Source organism: Camelus dromedarius, chromosome 31 (genome assembly GCF_036321535.1).
Source record: "Camelus dromedarius isolate mCamDro1 chromosome 31, mCamDro1.pat, whole genome shotgun sequence".
NCBI classification, from domain to species: Eukaryota; Metazoa; Chordata; class Mammalia; order Artiodactyla; family Camelidae; genus Camelus; species Camelus dromedarius.
In genome coordinates, this window is record NC_087466.1 from 12,810,412 (window position 1) to 12,831,216 (window position 20,805).

Consider the following 20,805-nt stretch of genomic DNA (forward strand, 5'->3'; position numbering starts at 1 on the left):
TACATAACCTGAAATTCACCACTCCACTGAAACTGTTCATGTTATGGTCACCATGACTGCCCAAATGCCAAATCATTAGTCCTTTTAGAATGTCTTTTACAGGCCTCTCAAGAAGACACAGCTGATTAATCTTGAAACTTTAAAAATCGATGGTTCTGGTGACACCAGTCTTCCTGGTTCTCATTTCTCATTGACCTTTCCCAGTCTCCTTTATGTATTCCTTTCTCCACCCAACCTGTAAATGTTGATGCTCCCTAGGATTCTAACCTTCTTTCTTTTCACACAACTGTCAAATACATTCAAGTGACAAAATACATAGTATCTTTTGATATATCTTCCATCAGACAAACTAGCAGAAAATGACCACAAATTTTATAGAGCCACCAAAAATAAAGATGGTAAAACTACTATCTATGATTAATAAGACCAAATTGTCTCATTAATATTTTTTATGAATTTCCATCAGCTAGTCCTTGTTAAATGCACCACATAATACAAAGTAAATTTATGAGGAAACTAAAAAGTTATCATTGATTAGTTTTTTGGACCCTAGGAAGAGACTCCCTTTATCTTTCACACTGTAAGTAACTGTTTGCATGTCTGCTTATCCTCTCTTTAATGAGAGATCCCTTTCCCTGACTTTTCATCTTTGCATCTGTAGAAGAAAACAGGGATGACTGAGCCGTAACAGGAAAAGGACAGGAAAGAGGAGGATGGGAAGAGAAACAAGAGGTGAAGACACAGGGGACAGTGAGGAAAGAGAGGGAGGGGAAGTTTCAAAGTGCTAAAAAAAATTCTCCATCAAAATATTTCATCTTGTTACATAAAAATCATTTTTGCTACTAAAATCAAGATAAGGGCATTCCTTGTATGTTAGGTCGTGTAAGAGCATAAAAAAGGAATTAAAGCACTCAAAGTAATACTCTACCAATTGTGTTAACAGCACATACAAAAGTAATTAGAGTATTTGAAAACATGTGAGGCTATCTGGAGTATCATCCAAGAGCAGGGCAGGTTTCCCAATAAGGAAGAAAGAGCCAATTAATTCAGAAATCAATTCAATAAAAGCAAAAAATAAAAGTTCAGCTCAGAAAAACTCAACAACTTGTCTAAAAGCAAATCACTTGTAAAGAAAGGTATGAGACGTGACCCCCAACTCTTCCAATTCTAAATGCACTCTTCCCCAAGGTCACTCTGTCCATCCAAAATGATGCTCTATTTTCCACTCAGAGAAATAAAAGTAGAAAAGATGTTACACCTAATAAAGTTTCACTGTAGCAAATTCCAAATTTTTTAATTGAATCTTTGCCTTAAAATGTTTTCTAATTGTAAACAACTTCAAAAAGTTTTTTTATCATTAACATTTATACACTACAAGAAAACAAAGTTCCATGAGATTCAATCTCAAGTACAAAGTCTAAAAATAATAAAATAACTCAATTACATTGCTCCGAAATCAACAGCCCCCCAGTTACACAAATCAAATGGTCAAATACACTACATGCATTATTTACGTCTTATCTGATGAAGTTCAGAAAAAAAGGATTTAGATCTGAAGATCTAAATGAAGTGTAAAGCTATACAAACTGTATGATATAGACTGATAACTACACTTGACTTTTAAACATTGTTTTTTACCATTAAAATACTAATTGCCACTCTTTTGATCCTTATTTTATTTCTATATTTCCTCTAAACTCCCCAAATTCCTGTCACATCATCACACAAACATCTGTACCTACTGATCCAAAGTTTTAGGACTTGTTCAGTTAATTCAATAGCGGCCAGTTCTGAGGACGCACACTAAGCAAGGAGAGGTACACGAAGAATGGTAAAGAAGATCACTGCGCTAAGACAACTCCATATATAACCATTCAGACTCATCAACATAAAAGTCAAAACTTTAACCAGTCAGAAAATCTAAGCCCTCTGTAAATTTAAGGAAAGTGCTAAGATGAATTATGTCCATGAAACATGTTATTAGTTAGACCAAATCAATATAAATAAAAGAAAAAAAATTGTCTCCATCAATCAAAGCACCTGTAAAAAGAATCACACCCATACACACTGGTACCTTTTCCTAAAAGCATTATTATCTTTTTCAGGCAAACTCTGATGCACATAATACCTACTGTCTATTTAAATAAAATTTTTAATAAATCCTTTAAGACTTTTAAACATACTAAAAAGGGAGAAAATATTCCAAGAAAGTTCATGGTGACTTGATCCCTGCCCCCACCAAAAAAAAAGCCAGTCCCAAATTTATGTAATTTGAAAAAAGAAATCCTGATTTTCATAAATTAGGTTTGGTTACTGAGGAGATACCACAACCATTTCGTCAAAGCTTTAAGACATACAGGTAGGAGGGAGGGCTGCTAATTAAATCTCTTGTATGAACAAGAAAGTTAAGAAAGTAAGGGTTCCAAAAAAGGCAGGAGTTGCCAGGTAAAATTCTGGCCAACTACCCAAAAGATCTAACCTTAAGACTACCTAAACCGTATAAGGCTTCGAGAGCTCCTGTCGGCAGCCAGGAGCTGGGACCCTAAACTTTGGGCAAGTTCATGGACAGTAAAATACAATCAAGATTGTGTACCCTTGACCTAGAGAAATGAAATAGGCATCAACTTCCAATTAAGTCCACACTGTGTTCAAAGGAAAGTGAGATAAATATTAGATTCTGAGGGCTTTGTTTTTTGATTCTGGCTTGATTGATCTAAAACTCCACGTTTGTTTAGTATCAAGGACTGCCTTTAAAGCCAGGCATATAATAATGATTAAAAGTTTAGGATTGTTTTAAAAAAGTAATTCCCAGTCCTAGTTTGACAACTCTCATGGATATGTTGACTGATTTTTAAGGGGCGTCAATCAATTCTATAAAAATTGTCACCATTTGAATTCACTTGACAGTTTATTTGGTTTGGGGTTTTTTGTTTTGTTTTGTTTTGTTTTGTTTTTGGCAGGGGGAGGTAATTAAGTTTACTTATTTATTTTTGGAGGAGATGCCAGGGATTGAACCCAGAGTCTCGTGCATGCTAAGCATGTGCTCTACCACTTGAGCTACACCCCCGCCCCACATGACTTTTTTTTTTTAAAGTTATGCCACATAACACTTTAAGGAAGAAAGATAAAGAAGGATAATGAGAACAACACAACAGAGTCATTCAATTCCAAATAGTGTGGTTATAAGAGACTTAGACACTGGTTACTGATAATCATTTTTCTAGTCCAAAATTTAACATTTCACAAAAATTTAATAATAGAGTGTTTTAATAAAGTATGTTCTAGGAATCTAATTCATACATCTAAACTACTAATGTGATTGGAAAATAAATAAATAAGCTGCTTCCTCCATCCACCTCTTTCCTAAAGATTGTTGTGATCAAGCAAAAGAAACCAAAAACCAAAAGTGTTCCAAAGACTCACCTTTTGTTGACCTGCTTTTCATCTTTTTCATAAGGTCGGACAAACCATTTCCCAATCCTAACGAAGTTCTTATCCATTAGGCACCTACAATAATTACATCAAAAATTATAGTTTCAATAACAAATTAGTAAGTCACCAAATCAATAATCACAGATGAGATCCACCACTGAAGAGAAAAACACCACCAGTTAAACTGCAAAAATGTTTTCCTATCACTTAAAATGTTTACACTATACTAATTGAAGGAACGTTCTGACTTTGTGTATAGATTTTTATTATGTATTATTCTTGTACATGTAAAAAAAAAAGCAAAATTAATCAGTTGATGCATTCCTGAAGTATCTTACACTTCTGAATTACTTCAAATCCAATCACAATTCTGTATTACTTTAATTATTGTGTCATCGAGAATGCTGGTATGTAGGCAGCGCTTCTTATAAGCACCTCAGGGATATTCTTCCAAGCCACTGATGCCCTTCTTGGAACTTTTAATGTGGGATCATTTTGCTTGGTGTGTGACAGTCAATTCTTTAGCAGGGATTTCAGTAGCAGAAGCATAGCAGAGCCTCTTCTACTTAGGTATTTTCCTTTTGCAGATATGGTAAAGCACTTGACTATGGCTTTACAAGAAAACGAGGAACTGCAGTCATTTCTTCAGTAATGGATATTTGCTTTCCTTCTATCTAAACTGTGCCCCACTTCTGTTACCATATAGTTCTGTGTACACTGTTTTTCAGTGTCAAATCACAGGGTACTCTTTCTGAAGACACGTTAATGGCAACTGAACTCAACTTGTATAATACCAAAAATGCACACAATTCAACTGACGTGACAACAATACATATAGCTATGACCAAGTTCACTCATATATAGGCAGATGACAACTATATCATAACTGCCATCTGGTCAATTGTGAGACGCCATCATTTGCAAGGAGTATCCCTGATTTTAAAAATATAAAAATGTGGGAGAAAACATGCATTTCAAAATTGATCAAATACAACAGAAATCTCTAACACTATTCAACGAGATGATGCATGTTCTGCAAGAAAGCCTGTCAGAAAGGTGGATGTAATTTTTCTATACGAGGTTCTACCTACCAGCAAAAGAGCTATATAGCAATTCTGTATTGAATATTCAGGCAATTCTGCACGTGGCTTTTGCCTGTGTAATTACCACTCTATCAAGGAGGATGGAAACAATTCAAGCCTTCAATCAACTCATTACAGATTAGATGGGTTAGTAAATGGCAACAGTTCGGCTGACCACAATGTCACTCCCTGTGGGCAGAGCTAATCTGGAGCACTGTTGCATCAAAAAGTCACTGGCTTCAACTTCTTTTATTTTGCAAATGAATTTCTGCAACAATTTTCCTTGTTCACAATGTAAAAAATCATTTTCAAACCCCATCTGTTTTCCTGAAATTATACGTTAATCTGCTTTATAGGGTTAAAGACTATGTGACTCCATTAAAGTTACAATAGAAAATATGGAATATCCAGTAAGGTGGAAGTGCTCAAGAAGCAAAACTGAAAAGTAAAAACTCCACAGATTATTCCCTAGTTAGAAGACTTAATTGTATTGTATTTTTTTAGCTAGACTGCCTATAGATACTTCCTCTGAAAAACTGTAGCTTTTATAATCTGTTTCCTTCCTCCAATAATACTACCAACAACTATTACCAGAACCACTTCTATACCACCACATCTGATTACCAGGCGCAGTATATCACTTAATTATTGTAACAATTATATAAGACAGATGTACAATGTCAATTTTTATATACGAAGAAGCTGGGGTACAGTGAGAATGTCACCTAGACAAGGTCACACAGCTAATCAGCAGCAGAGCTGGGATCAAGCCCAGGTATATCTCATCACAGAGTCAGGACATTTAACTATTACCGAGTACTGATTCTGATGCTGTCTCATTTTCTCAATTCCTTGCTCATTTTTAAAGTCCATATGTATCTTGTAATTGATGGGTCTATTTAATGTTTCTTTATTTTCCAAAAGCTGTTATTAAATTGAAGGTGAATCTTAAAATCAATAATGCTTAGAATGAAAGCAACAGAGCATGTAATAAATACAGAATCACATCAAATACTAAACACTGTCTTCTACTGACACACATCCTCACTTAATAAATACCACTTTTAAATAACATATTCATTCTCTCATATAAGTCTTGAAGGTCAGAATTAAAAAGAAGCATTTATTCAGTAACAGAAAACATGAATTTACAGTTTAAGGATAGAAAAAAATCCAACGGTTAGATAGTATAATATGAAAGAAAAAACAGATAAAATGTCTCATTAAAGAGGATAATATATAAATTTTCTTTCAAAACCCTCGCCCTTCTATGATGTAAAAGCCACAAATTCTATTTACTGATTTCATTCCAGAACAAACGACGGACTGGGGTGGAGCAGCACACAGTGAAGATCACTCAAGGACAAAGGCAAAAGGCAAAAAGCTAATGAAAACGCTGAGAATCTAACTCTCCGTGCTAACATATCTCCTGGAGTTCTCACTAGAGATCATATTTCTTTGTCAGGCAATGTCTACAAAAGGTTATTATCACTAATACACAAAACAGCCATAGAAACTACTGATCCTTCAATCCAAAACCATCTGGTTCCAAATGAGAGTCATAAATGACTTATGCGATTTTCAACTGCTAATCAGTTTCTATGTGATCAGTGATTTCTCTCACACGAAAAGAAACCATGAGAACACGTAACTGCACTGGATGAAGTACTGCTTTCACAAAGCTTTGGATTTGCAACTGACCTAACTCTGCATAAGGGAGCCGTCACAAGTCATGCCGTTAGCAGTGATGAGGCAGAAAGTTGGAGTCACCAAGTACCTCAGAGGAGGTTGGGAGCAAATTAGTGAAGATGCTGAATACTGTGCTCCCGTTCTCTATCCTGACCCCCAGCTCAATAGAGAATTATATAATTGCTGAGTTAGATGCAAGGATGGCTAAGTATGAGGGCAAAGTTTCTTTTTACTCAAGAAACAAGTAAAAAGAACACAGCAATTATCACTACCGATTTTTACACTCCTCCATCTCAACTATGGCTGGTCCAAAAACAAACTTGTCCCTTCCTCCCTCACACACACACAGACAGAGATACAGATACACGTAGCTCCTCCAAGACTAATGAGCAGTACAGAAAGCATTTCCATCTGGTGTTTTGTACTTTAAGTTACGAGAGAAAATGAGAGAAGACAGGATGTGTCTTTGCTAAGAAAGACAATTCCACCACCTGAATGAAAACTGGGACTGTGTTGACTTGACTCAGTAGCAGACAATATACTGAGATATTAATAAGTCCTTGGTTCTCAATCTTTGGGGGTCATGACTTTATGGAAAAGGAAAGGAAAGAAAAAGAAAGAAATTTAATGAAAGTTATTATAAACTTTCCTAAAAAGGCACGGAAAAGCAAAGTACTGCGTATAAATCCACAGGTTTAGTGAACTCCCTGAAGCAGATCCTAGAGTAAGAACTTCCGTACTAAATACTCCCATTAATTGCTACTGACCCTGCTTTGGCCTGGAATCCCTTCCTCATCCCACTCTAGCCCTTCCTCCTCTGATGTAATTCTGTTCATCTTTCCTGTCCCAGATCAGCCTGCACAGCACTCTAATCTACAGATCAGCACTTTCACCACTGAGTGGTAATGACTCATTTCTGTGACTCTTTTCTCCCAAGAAACAATGGGCAATTTGGGGGCAGATACAGTTATCTATCTTATTTACTGGCAATATTCAACAAATATTTAAGTGCCTATTATGCAATATGCTTTATGTTCTGCTCTGCACTAGCAGGTGCTCAATAAATATCTGAGAAATAAATGCTATGCACCGAGTGTTTTACTATTCACAATAAAACACTGTTACTCTTCTTGTTTGTAACCACTAATATGAGCAGCCTCATATTGTTATTTGAATTTTCTTGTGTGTATATGTTCCTACTAGTGAGAAAATCAATGTCTGAAAGAAAAAAAAAGTATTTCATTTCTTTATAGTCCATCACCACATACTCCAGACTAAAACCATAGTAGATACTCAACATGTGGGAAATCATATAAGTGCTAAATAATGTTTAGGAAGCCCAGCAGCTGCCCATTTATTTTAATTATACTTGAAGAATTGAATGAAGCAACTCTTTTTAAGAGAGATAATGTTAAGGTATAAAATCTACAGAACATCAGAAATATAATTTCCCCCTTTTATACTCTATCAACCTTTATTTTATTGGCAAATATATAAACCTAGCAGACATACTTCATCTGCCAAAAACTGCTTCAAATCAACATCATAGTGTTAAATATATATATATATATACACACACACATATACACTCAGATTTATAAAATGTTCTTAAAGCAAAGTTTTTGTAAACTATTTCTCTTTAGAAATAATTCCAAGCCCTCTACTGCTATCCAAAAATCACTGTTTCAAGAAGAAAAGAAACAGCTGCTGAAATATAAAAAAGAAATTAGGCTGTATGTATGTGTACATGTGTGTATACATAACATTTCTGTGTCATGCCAAATGGCTCTAAATAATTAAGTACAAGAACAATTTGACTCTGAAGTTGGTAAACCTTACTCTCTAATCCCAAAGCCAGGAGCAGACTTGATGTAAGATTACAAGAGCCACAGGAGCAGCCACAGCCTCAGCCAGCACACCGTGTCTCAGATGGAACCATTGGGAGGTTTAGAAGGGAGCCACCACCAGCTCTGGCTCCTTCTGTGCCCCTCAAACTATAGAGGTATGACAGTTTTCTAGATGAAAAGGTCCAAGGATAGTGTTTCTCTACCACACCGTCAACTAAACTGCAAGTTAGTGTTATCATCTAACTACAGAGATGCTTAGACTGCATTTTATATAACTTCATACCAGAACACCCTCACCTGCATCACACGTGAAGACTTCATAAACCCTAACATACACCAAACAGGTATGCAAACAAGTCTCCTCCCTAGAAACTGCAGTGCTCCTAATTCCCAGACAAATAAAAGAAACCCATATAATTTAAGGCTGAAGAAGCCTTTTTCAACTGATCCCTTCTACCTTCATTACTTTGGGTTCCTACTGTGTCCTAAAGTAGATGCTGTCACCTCCGGCCAACTAATTCCTATTATTTTCACCCTTTCCAAAATTTCTGTAAGGCTAAGCTCTTTTGTAGGACTAGCCTCACCTGAAACATCCATTTTAATGCAATTTCAAAGAACCACATAGCTCCTCTAATTTCAAACATTTTGTGTCTAATCATCCACTAACAATAAACAAACAAACAAACAAATATTTAAAATAAAAAAGTAAAGTTTTAATCCTTTCCTAGTCCTAAAAACATTAAAGTGATTACTCTTAGTGTGTACATGTTTCTCTAGACATTTACAATTAGATACATGCTCTCATTCACTTGTCAATAACATTTGTAGCATCTCTTCCTTTAAGGCATAAGCCCCTTAGATCTAAACGCTCATTTTTCTACTTCCTTTGGAAAAGTACACACTGTTGCAATTCAATAAAATGGGAATTTACTAACTATTCATTTCCTGCTCCTCTTATCACATTATTTACCCAGGGACCCTCATGTTGCAATGGTATATCATCATTTCTTCAACTAAGGCTGTACAAACACTATGCTCTAGTGAATAGATTTATAATTTTGAAATCCTTGAACCACCACATCTAAGGACATTATTCATTTGCCCTTTGATAATCATCTCCAGTGGATCACAAGACCACAGGGCACTGAAAGCTAGTAATTTACAAATATAATGTTACTGTTATCACAATTATAATTCCAATTTTCTCCATGTTATTTTTACTCTACTTTTCCAAATGAGTATCTTCACTCTAAACACCAACTCTTGGCAAACCAAGAAGCTCCAGGCCAAAGGCAATTTTACAGCTGTGCTATAAACTACCATGGGGTGAATATGCTGACAATCCATTAGGAAAGCAGCACCAGTGGACTACTCTGAAGAGCCATTATGTTTTATAACTGTCAAATACCCACAGATTAAAGTCTCCCTAAGTAAGCATGGACAGGACAGAGCATAACAGCTTCAAAAGACCCATGTAATCTTCCATTGTGCAAAAAGCAATGACCTGCATTTTAGAGGGGGGAAAAATCCTCCCATCAAAATAAGCTGTGTTTAATTCTAAAAACTTAAGAAAGTTAAAGTTAAAGTTAAGGTATAGTACCATACATAATGCCGATTTGACAGCAATACGCCAGACATTTTAAGTGTTTCTACAAAGCTACAAAAGCAAGATTTTCACAAGTCCCATTTGTGGTGCAAATCACTGAGGCAACAATGAATCCCTAGGTGATATGCACTACACACGTTTCCTGGATTTTTAAAAAAGCTTTTCAACCCACTTTTGCTTCATTTAGATAGAGATAGGTGAGAAGATAAGGTGTATCATGAACACTATACAAATAATAACATAATAGTCACTAAATCTGCAGTATTAAAAAGTGCCAAATGAAGACACTACTGAAAAAGGATTGCAGGTTTCTGTTTTCCAAAATCCATTCACAGCTAAGGTACTTTTCTGTTAGTGAAGAAGATGAGACAACCTAAACTTAAAATATGAAATGTAACCTTCGAGAAGCTCATTGTAAGTACATACAGAATCCTACTAAATTACGAAGACTGACAAAGATCAATCTGAACTAGTGCATTATTTTTTAAAAGGAGGGGGCAAAAGGATAGCAGGGTGGGAGGAGAGAAGAGTCATGTCAAATTAGCAGATTCTATTAAAAGTAAAAAACCAAATTAATGGTATTTTATTATTCTGAGCATTTTGCCAAAAACAGATAATCATTAATAGGAAGCACATTACTTTCTCAAAAGAGAGGAAAGATAAGCATGATAGTATGAGCCTAAAACCATAAAACTTAGAAGGCCCACACACTTTCAGATACTGAAATTCAGACTCAGAAATCACAAGTGAAGAATACCAAAAGAAGCCAATAGGGCTCAAAGCTTTTAAAGACATGTATTAATATACTATAGTTGTATTATAGAAACATATCTGTTTGAGTAATATAACCAGCACCAGTTTGAAGGGTAGATTATTAGAAGAAAGAAGACCTCAATTAAGAGGTATGGTAGATTATATCTTTTTCCCAAATATGTGCTATCCTACCCTGACATCAAGCTTGGCCATGTGACTTCCATACCTCCCACTGATGAATACTACTTTCCTGTCCATTTGACTTTAAAAGCTTGGTGGTAAATGTCTTGGTTAATGAAATACACCACTTCTGAACAGAGGCTTCAACAGGCTATTACACATTTTGCCACTGCTCTTTGCTCTCTACCAGGAGCCCAACAAGTCTTTGGCAGGGGGTCCCCCACAGCATAATTCCTGCCTGGAGGGAAGTGGCTAGAGTAATGTTGTAGTAAATGACTCACAATGGACAGGCAGCACGACCAAGAAATACACCTCAACTGCCATAAGTAAGATCTTTCCGGTCTTTTGTTACTGCAGCATAACTGAGCCTAACCTGATTGATTAAAGAGGCCACTGCAATACTTCATGAAATACTTACAATGTCTTAAGTAGGCCAGTGTTGATCAAAATGAAGAGAATTGGACTGACTAGAGGGATTTCTGGAAGTTTGGAGGAAGGGGGAGAGGAGTCAATAATATATGATAAGAAACACAAACAAGGAAAAATAAATAACTCAGGAGACCAACATAATAAACAGGCTACCACATGGAAGTAGAATTAGATAAATTATATATGACCCCCAGTGAACAGAATTAAGATAAGGAAGCTGTGCTCACAGAATCAGAAGTAGTCAAGGAAAGGATGGATCACCACATTAAAAAGGATATTACAGAATGGGATTCCAGAATTAGCTGGGTAAACAGACTAACTGACTTTTACTGTTGTGCCCAACCCTGGAAATAGTAACATCAATACTTCTGTTAGCTAATATTAACAGGTGTTAGCCATTTACTGAGCCTTCACAATGAGAAAGGTACTAAGCTGAAAAAGACAATCCTTCACCATTTTAGAGGTAATGAACAGGGGCTCAGCAAACTTAAGTCATTTTTCCACATCATATAATTATATAATTGGCAGTCAAGACCCAAAATATCTCGTCTCTGCAAGTAGGGAAGAAACGGACGTCTAGAAATGTGTGCCCCCATAAAGATACATAAAATTAAAGCCAGATAATGTCAGCTTCTGTCTGACACCTTGAAAATACTGAGGTAGGCAGCAGAGAGGTGTTTTGGTTTACTTTTCCTTTAACGGTCAGATAACACTAGCCAGATGTATACAACATACTGTATGCAGATACTAAAAAAGTACTGCAGAAATGAGTAAATGAAATATTAATAAACCTCTGCAGTGACCCATCATTCTGCACACACTAGCAACCACCTCCTTTTGTAAAGAAGATCAATTCATATGACTACTGCTGAGCTGCAAGTGAGAGTGTCTCAGAACAGTTAATGGAATACCTTTTTAACGAAACAAATTTGTATGCTCAAAAAAATTAAAAGCAGAAATAATAAATCAATTGTACAGGCTTTGTTCATACGCAAACGAAAGGGGAAAAATGGTTTAGGAAGCACTGACACCTTCAAGTGATATATTCCTTGATGATGTATTTCAGTAACCTCAATTCTGGCTTTCATGCTAGAAATTCAAAACATCCAAACTGGGAAACCAAGTCAATCTTATCTAAATAGAAATGGAAAGACATAACAGAAGAGTGTCAAGGATAAGACGGTAAACTGTATTTCAATAAATTTAGGTTGTAAACAGGTAAGCTACAGTAAGTTGTCTAAACAATGAGAAGAACAAAGGGGCCAGCACATATGAGCCAAACCCAGTTTCTGTTGACAATGAATAAGTATCTTTATATTTTGCTCAAAACAACCATGTAAAATGCTTCCATGCCTCATGAATAGGGTAATTTTTGTTCATAGAACACAATTACTTAAAGTTTGATGAAGAGAGGACATTATTTTAAAGAACAAAAGAATTACTACAATTTTTCAAAAGAATCTCAACTCTCCCATTCTAATTGCAGGAAGGTTGCCGAATAGCTTAATTCTTCTTTTCTAAAGAAACACTGTTTTATTTGTTTCAAAATAAATTCTTATAGAATTCAAATCAAAATATATAAAACAATAAATGGGAAAAGGGAATTAATAACTACTGAATATTAACAATAGGTCAAGTATTACATGGCATGCATCATATACATCATCTAACAAAAACTCAAAATGCATAGTATCCTCTACTTCAAGGGCATCAACTACACCTCAGTGCGGTTAGGGTAACTGCCCAAGTAACAGACCCTGAAATCAAACTGAGGTCTAACCCAAAGTTCTTTAGAACTACCTCAAGCGTAATTGCATGAATACTGAATATGACACAGTTAAGTTTCTTGTGAAATAATAATTCAACTAGACCTAGAATACAGTTTCTATCACAAATTATGAATGCATGAGCACAAAATAATCTGCATTTCTTTTTTTCTCCTAGTTTCCCTGCTTTTCTAATTTTCTCCCCAAAAAGAAACATGATATCACTTAAAATACAAAATACTAAAAAAAAAAAAAAAAAAAAAAAAAAAAAATTCAATCACAAATTCATCAATATTTTTTCTGAAAAGAAGAAATTATAATATAAAAACATTACAGTTAGTTACAATTTTTAAAGATATGTACTTTGTTCCATATACATTAAAAATTTATGTAAAAAGGACTGTGTTTAAAGGTTAAAGAGCTTTATTCTGGCATAGGATTATGGAAGTAGTAAATTATCCACATTTTCCTGAAGGGAATTTTGTGTAACCTTGTTTTGTTTTGTTTTGTTTTGTTTTGTTTTGTTTTGTAAAGAGACAGAGAATTACCAAATATTTGAAATATTTAAGAGTACTCAACTCTTAAAATCAATGCTTCTAAATTATCCTGCCTTGCCAACAGCCTCTAAGTCTGCTCCAAATCATAGAATTAGAAACAAAAATTCAGAATGAAAAAGAAATTTGGTAGGAAAAATCTTTTTGACTGACTTAAATTATGACAACTAATCAACTCTAACTTGAGAATCCTAAACGGTGATACTGTAGTGATGCTACCCTAAATAACAGCTTGGATAAGAACTTGGGGTTGGGTTATGGCTCAGCGGCCGAGTGCCTGCTTAGCATGCGCGAGGTCCTGGGTTCAATTCCTAGTACTCCATTAAAATAGATAAATAAACCTAATTAACTGCCCCCACAAAAAAATAAATAAAATAATTTTAATAGATAAAAAAATAACTTAATGGTACTAGAATGTCCTTTCAAAGGTGTCCTTTTGATCACCCAAGAGGATTATACAAAAACTGAGGAAGAGAAGTAAAAAAAGTTTTTCCTATCGAAGTTCTTAAATAATCCATTGTTTCTCATCTATTTCTCCCCTTAAAGCACCATCCAGAACGTGGGACATATTGTCATCCCAGGAAGTGAAGAGGTGCTCAAACATGATGAGGACAGGTCAAAAAACCACAGGAGCCATCAGAAAGTGCTTTCCCCTAGCCAAAGCTAGAAGAACTTATGCATCAAAATAAATGACAGCAATAAATTATAATTCCTTGGGTAAAACGGGAGTCCCTTTTCCCCAAATTTATAAAGAAAGAGTAAGGGAAGTTAAACAATTCATACATACAGACACATGGGGGAAAATGAAAAGCTCTTTCTCACAAAAGAATGCCAACTAATAAAAATAGAAGGAATGGTGATATTTGAAAATTAAGATTGCAATAACTAATATAGACAAAGACTACCAACAGAGGATAAAACAAGTGATTCAAAATCTGACAACAAGGTGGATAATTACAAATGTCACCAGATCTGGCCGAAGATTAATTATTAATTACAAAGACAGAATTAACAAACAGAATTAACACTGAGAAGGACACCTATAATATTCCTACTAAAAAAGCAAAACTTGAATCCAATAATGATGGAACGATCTCAAATTGAGGGGCATTATGTAAAACATATGGCCTGAACTCATCCAAAATGTCAATGTCAAGAAAGAAAAAGGTTAAGGAACTCTTGTAGATTTAGAGACATGAGAACTAAATATAATGTATGATCACAGACTGATCTTGGGGGTGGGGTGGGGGAGTGGTTAAGCTAAAAAGAACATAACGACGACAGGTAACATCTGAGTTAAACTGCGGACTGGATAATGGCATTTTATCAGTGTTCCATTTCCTAATTCTCATAATTTTACTGGGCTTATATGAGAGGATGTGCTTGTCCTTAGGAAATACTTTGCAGTCATAAAAAGAGAAGAATCTCAAGTGTGCAAATTACTCTCAAGCAGTTCAGGGAATAAACTTAACCACATGCATGCATGCGCACACACATGACACAAGCTGGGGGGGAGAAGGTAGGATGGGTGAGAGAGTGAGGAATTACACAAATTATAAAGCAAACTGGACAAAAGAAAAACTGTTAGTGAATCTGTGTAAAGGGATATATGGAGTTCTCTGTGCTAGTCCTGAAAATTCTCTTAAGTTTGAAATTAAATCAATATAAAAAGAAATCAGATTTACATAATTTTATTTTTATAAAGTTGTATGTAAAGTGTTTTGAGAATTACAGGAAACCATCCGAGTATCTAGCATTATTCTTGTGTGTCTCAAAACCACTGTGATGCTGTTCCTTCTCTTACCTTTCTAACAGATTGTGGATTGCTTTGAAGAGCAGCGTCCGGCATTCATAGGAAAGGCCATTTTCCCAGAGTCCTTCTTCCACAACTGAAAACAAAACAAAACAAAAATGGACCAGTGAGCAGGAAATCCAAATAAAAATAAAAGAAGCTTTTAAAACATTTTTCTAAAGCAAAGTTAATGAGCTAATTTAAGTAGATTAATTCACACTGAAACAAAGAAAATACATTAAATTCTTGCCCAAAGATATAAATATTTATATACAGAAGTGAATGATGTGTTTTAATTTTAACGTCATTGAAATACAGGCATCCCCCTCTCATAAGGTCTTTCAAGCTGCTTCTTCAAAGTTTGAAATCACTCAAAATTCTCAAATTAATCTTTCTACCTAAAAGTGTCACCAGGAATAATTTTGTTAAAGTTCTATTTAAAGTAACAAAATGACACAAATTAATACAAAGGTTATCATAGGTATTTCAGAGAGAAAATCAAAAGGAAAAAACACCCCAAAATGACATTACACAAATTTATTTAAATGTTTTAAAAACAGTATCTGAACAGGATTTTAAGGACATAATTTTAGGGAGATTGTGAGAAAATTAAATCTTAATATAACATCAAATTTATTTCCTGAACTTATAGTTCCACTGATGTTTGACATTTTGGGAAGTATCATATTTGCCTTTGAAATATGCTGTAACATTAAGCCACAAGTAACTCAAACACAAGAGAATCTAACAGATTAACAACGCCTTCTGCATTCCTAATGTTCTTTTCATATGTAAAAAGTATAAAACACCCTAGAGAAAATAGTTTATTTTCTTCGAAATTATATAGTTCATTTCAACACAGCAAAAAATCGAAAGGATGCAAACATTTGCAAAAGAAAATTTCCTCTCCCTTTTAGCTATTGTCTGGACAAAAGCATTCACAAGAGAAAATTATGACAAAGAATTTAGATACATGTTAAATCCACAACGCATTTTTAATGCATTTACCACATCAACTGACATCTCAAAATGCATCTCCAAACTCTCCAATTAGAATTCAAAAAAGTATAATAACATTCAAGAGCTTTATCAACAGGACTTTTCTAAAATGCTAAAACTGGATAAATATTTTTTTCTTAGGATGTCAGGTAGTTTTTTTTTAATCTTCCTGTCTATGTGGCCAATCATGAATTAGCAAATTTTTCCAAATTAACCTCTGTCAGAGACATTTTATATTATTTATAGCTAGAGATACAGAAATAAAGCACAGGAAATGAACAAACATTCCTGCTAGCAATGGATTATCTCTATTCAAGACAAACATCCAAAATTTTTCTACAATCCTCTAAAGAAGGAGTCATGAATCTCTATTCACATACATTTATCTTTTGGGTAGAGCTTTTCTTGAGTGAGAAAGAAAGCTAACATTTCAGTAAAAGGAACACCTCATATTCATTTGCTTTTCTTTCCTAATGTAAGTTTAAAGTTCTTAAAACTGTATCAACCTTCGAAGTCCAACTCTTCTGAATTACTCTTCAACTCAGTCACCAGTTTCAATTTTTTCTACATAATAGTCTTTTGTGCCATAAAGAGTACTGGTGATGCAGCATTTGTGAAACAAGTGTCTTATTCTTTCCAAGATTTTCTTCCAAGTTGGTGACATGTATTCTGTACATTTTAAAAAAACTTTTATAATTAGCATCTTCAAACACACTTTAAAATAGAATAACAGGCAATAACAAGCCTCAAACAACTGTGATCAAAGATTAACCACTATAATAATCACTATCAATTTAAACCACAAACTTAAGGTTAAGGCATTAACATGCTAACTCTTTTAATTACTGTCTATATATAGTAATTAAACTTGTGGAAAGTAACAGTCAGATCATACTTTATTTCTTATTATTTTTCATACAAAATTCCAAGAGTGATATATGTTTCAATGAATGTCTAAATAAGTTAAATCCAGAATGGAATTTTTGGAATGTAATAATAGATATTTGGCCAACATTCACTGGCCAATACTTCTTGGCTGTATTATATCTCAAGCCCCGGGCCAGAAATTAGGAATGCTCTCAAAAAGCAAATAGAGACTTTGAAAACCACTGAGAGGGAAAATTACTTTGAATCATTTGCATAATAGCTATTGAAGACTAAATGTCTTTTATTTTAAAATAATAATAAGAGTAAAATAGCTTACAATCAAGATGAGTTTTCTATCCAGAAAACAATCTTTCTCATTTTCTGAGGCTTTATTCTATATACCAAGTTTCATTCAAGTGCTATATACAAATGGGGGGGGGGCTGCTTTACATCACAACACTATGAGACAGAGCAGGGCATGTGATATTCACTTTAGCCACTCAGTATCTGACTTCTTCCAACTCTGGGAATTGCCTATTTCATAAGTTCTGGTTGGGGACAAAGATGGTCAATCATCCCTAACAGGAACTGAAAATACTGATTCTCCTGCAATAGGGACAAGGATATATAACCTAAACTCTACTGATGCTCCTGCAACACACTTTTGAGTCTGGATCTCGTGACACAAAAAGCAGTGAAATGGAGAGATCTTTCTGTCAGCACTAAAAACAGAGGCCGCAAGATCAAGTTTCCTGATGTTGAAGTAGCAAGAAGTACTGCAGGATCTAGTGCTCGGTGGTAACAGCACCAGTTTTCTCACCAAACCAGTTTTGAGGCACTGATCCTACAAGTGAACACTCGATATTCTCTTAATCAACTTCTTTTCAGTCTGCAACTGAGAACTCTGATCAATACAGGCAGTTTATTCTAATCTCCATTTTATAAACAAGAAAACTAAGGCTTAAAATTCTTAAACTTGCCCAAGGTCACATAACTAATACATTAAAAAATGTATTTATTAGCGTTAAATGTAGTCATACTCAACAGCTAACAACATCAAATGAATTTTATATCTACTTTTACAAATAGTACATATACAAATTATTCTATTAATTATACTCCTCAAGGGGAAGCAATTTATTTTCATAACTGCACTGACTATGACATTTCAGATATTCATAAACATGTTTTGAGTTGACTTGTTATTAAGTGTGCACATACGTTTCAAATTTCACTGGAATTAGCTTCAATCTAAAATCACCTTGTATCTAGTAAAGAGGATTAGCAGCAGAGATGGGATTCAAAGCCACGTTTTCTAACTTTTAACACAACATGCTCTTTCCATTACATCACACTTCTCCCTAAGGTTTCTGTTGTTAACCCAATCCACCCCACTCCTTCTTTTATTCTTAGTATTGCCTAGAAAGGCAATCTTTGACACTTAAGCTAAACTTCCCCTTGGATCCACAATTTGCCCCTTAAATTAATGTTTTCTAAATAGCTGCATATAATCTTTTCAAAGTTTAAACAAAACTGAAATTGCTTCTGCAATCTATTTGTACAACTCCATAGTAAAGTCAAAAAAAATCATGTAACACCTTTTTAAGCTAATTTATCTGAGACACTCTTCCCAAGGTAAAATTTAAACCAACATTTCATTTGCTTGATATTGAGATTCTTCAGAAAGCACTGGAGAAGCAGGGGTATGAGAATCAGCCAGAAAGTAGTTAATCTAGGTTGTTTTCTATCAATGAAATAAGATGCATTTATTGTTTAATTATCTATCTCCCTTCCAAGGTGGACTGAGAAGTAAAGCAGCTGCTAAGAATTTTACAAGAAGGTCAGCAGGTGTTGGGCCCTATCTTTATGAAACCTATAATCTCCCAGGGTACACTGTCTTCATCTTAAAAAAAAGGCCTCTAATTCTTTTGATCTTTCAAGTTTCAACTTAAATGCTTATTAACTCCTTAAGAATATAAATTAGCAAGAAGGCTATCTCTATATTATTTGTAAATCAACTTACATATAATGGAAGAATTTCTCTAAAACTTTATTAATAATCTGGGGGGTGGGGCATCAAGAGAATTAAAATGTATGTACAATACACTGGAAAAATCAACCAAAATAAAGAATACCTAAATTAAAACATTCTGTGGTCTATTATAGCCAGACTGAAACTGAAAAATAAAACTAAGTAGTACCACAGCTGCCTACTTAAAAACTATTCTGGCACTAAAGTTATCTCACTTAAATTGCAAAAGCTATAATCAAAATTTGTTTAAATTGCTGTTATTCAACCATTTTTAATATAGTAATACTCATAATCAAATATTTAAACTGCAAACGTACTATATAAATGTTTTTCTTTGGGGAGAGAGACACTGTTTTAGAAAGGAAATTTTAAATAGCAGTCATTACTACTTGGTGCCCAAGTAATTTTTCAAAATCCTCACAAACTGTAATACAACTTCTTTCAACTTTGAGAAGCACGGCTCCTTGCAGAATTAATAAGCTTCTTTGAAAGAAAAACCATATAAAAGGTTGAAGAAGAAAGTCAATATGGCAAAATATCAAAGCAGCATACACTTCAATGATTTTGTGTTTCCCAGCAGAGATCTTTGGAAAGATCTCTCTTCCAATTGGGCAAATGAAACTGACATACTTTACTTGAAGGGGAAAAAATGGGAGGAGGTAGAATGGAATAGGGTAGGGAGGAGCATTAAGATTGTGAAACCTTGAAGAAATTCAAGCTCATGCTTTTAGAATTCAGGTCACCCTGTCTTACACAGTTTAAAAGTAGAATTACTTTCAAAGAATACATATTTCCTCTGAGCTATGATACATATTTCCTTTTAATGTATCACATTGCAGCAACAGCTGAAATGAACGTCTAGACATCAAAAACACTTCTTACTCCCACCTACTGCTTTTTTACCTCAGGCATCAAAACTAATGAAACCTATTACCCAGAACATTGAGTTCAGTAACCACATTGGCCGTTGCAAACACTGAAGGGGGAGGTACACTCTCACGATGGCACTCCTTATTCAGTCATTAAAATTACTGAAAATCAAATTGTGCTCCAAACTCCAGAAATACAAATAGATTAAAGCAAGGTACATGAAACAAGAAGATTATTTCCAGTTAGATTTCAGTGACAAACTGCTCGAGATAATGCAGCGCTGAATCTAGGATTTATAATTTTCCCACTGCCTTTGTGTTCAAACTTTATCTGCAATATATAAAGCCCACTAGTTTTTTAACTTAAATCTATAAAAGAACTGCACTAAGCAAACATTATAATAAGAAAACAGTTATCAATTTAATTTTAAGGTTTGCAACAAATGAAACACTTTAAATATATAGAGAATGTTGAAGTATCTGCTTTTTAAAAAAAAATGGGGTATAGCTGATTTACAGTATCTACTTTCTTAAAATTGACTTACAAAAAATTAAGTAACAAAGTAGCACAATGCTACATTAATTCTGAAATATAGCATTATACCCACAAAAATCCAATTACATACAACACTATTGATTGATCACAGTTATGTTATTGACTGCCTTGTAAAATCTATACTTGAAGTCATTAATAACTAAATGGACTTATCACTTACATCAAATTTAACCCACTTAGAGCCCTGATTTCCTTGAATTGCTCATGGGTGTAGAATATTTGGTATCACTTAACATATCTATGTTGAAATGGATTTTAACTTTCCCAATGTCAATTCACCAATCAAGTAAGAATTAAGGATAGAAGAGATGTATCGAAATGCTCCATTTGTTTCGACCTGCTTGCCACTTTA

At 34.5% G+C, this 20,805-nt stretch overlaps 1 protein-coding gene across 2 annotated transcripts in view; it reads right to left on the reverse strand.

Annotated features, from left to right (window-relative positions):
* MED13L (mediator complex subunit 13L) overlaps positions 1 to 20,805 on the reverse strand; it is a 253,854-nt gene that overhangs the window by 110,298 nt on the left and 122,751 nt on the right. For both annotated transcript variants that reach the window (XM_031442848.2, XM_031442847.2), the window contains exons 3-4: positions 15,143 to 15,227; positions 3,424 to 3,507 (exon numbers count right to left, since the gene is read on the reverse strand). In XM_031442848.2, coding sequence (XP_031298708.1) covers positions 3,424 to 3,507; positions 15,143 to 15,227 — 169 coding nt within the window. The remainder of the gene's footprint in view (positions 1 to 3,423; positions 3,508 to 15,142; positions 15,228 to 20,805) is intronic.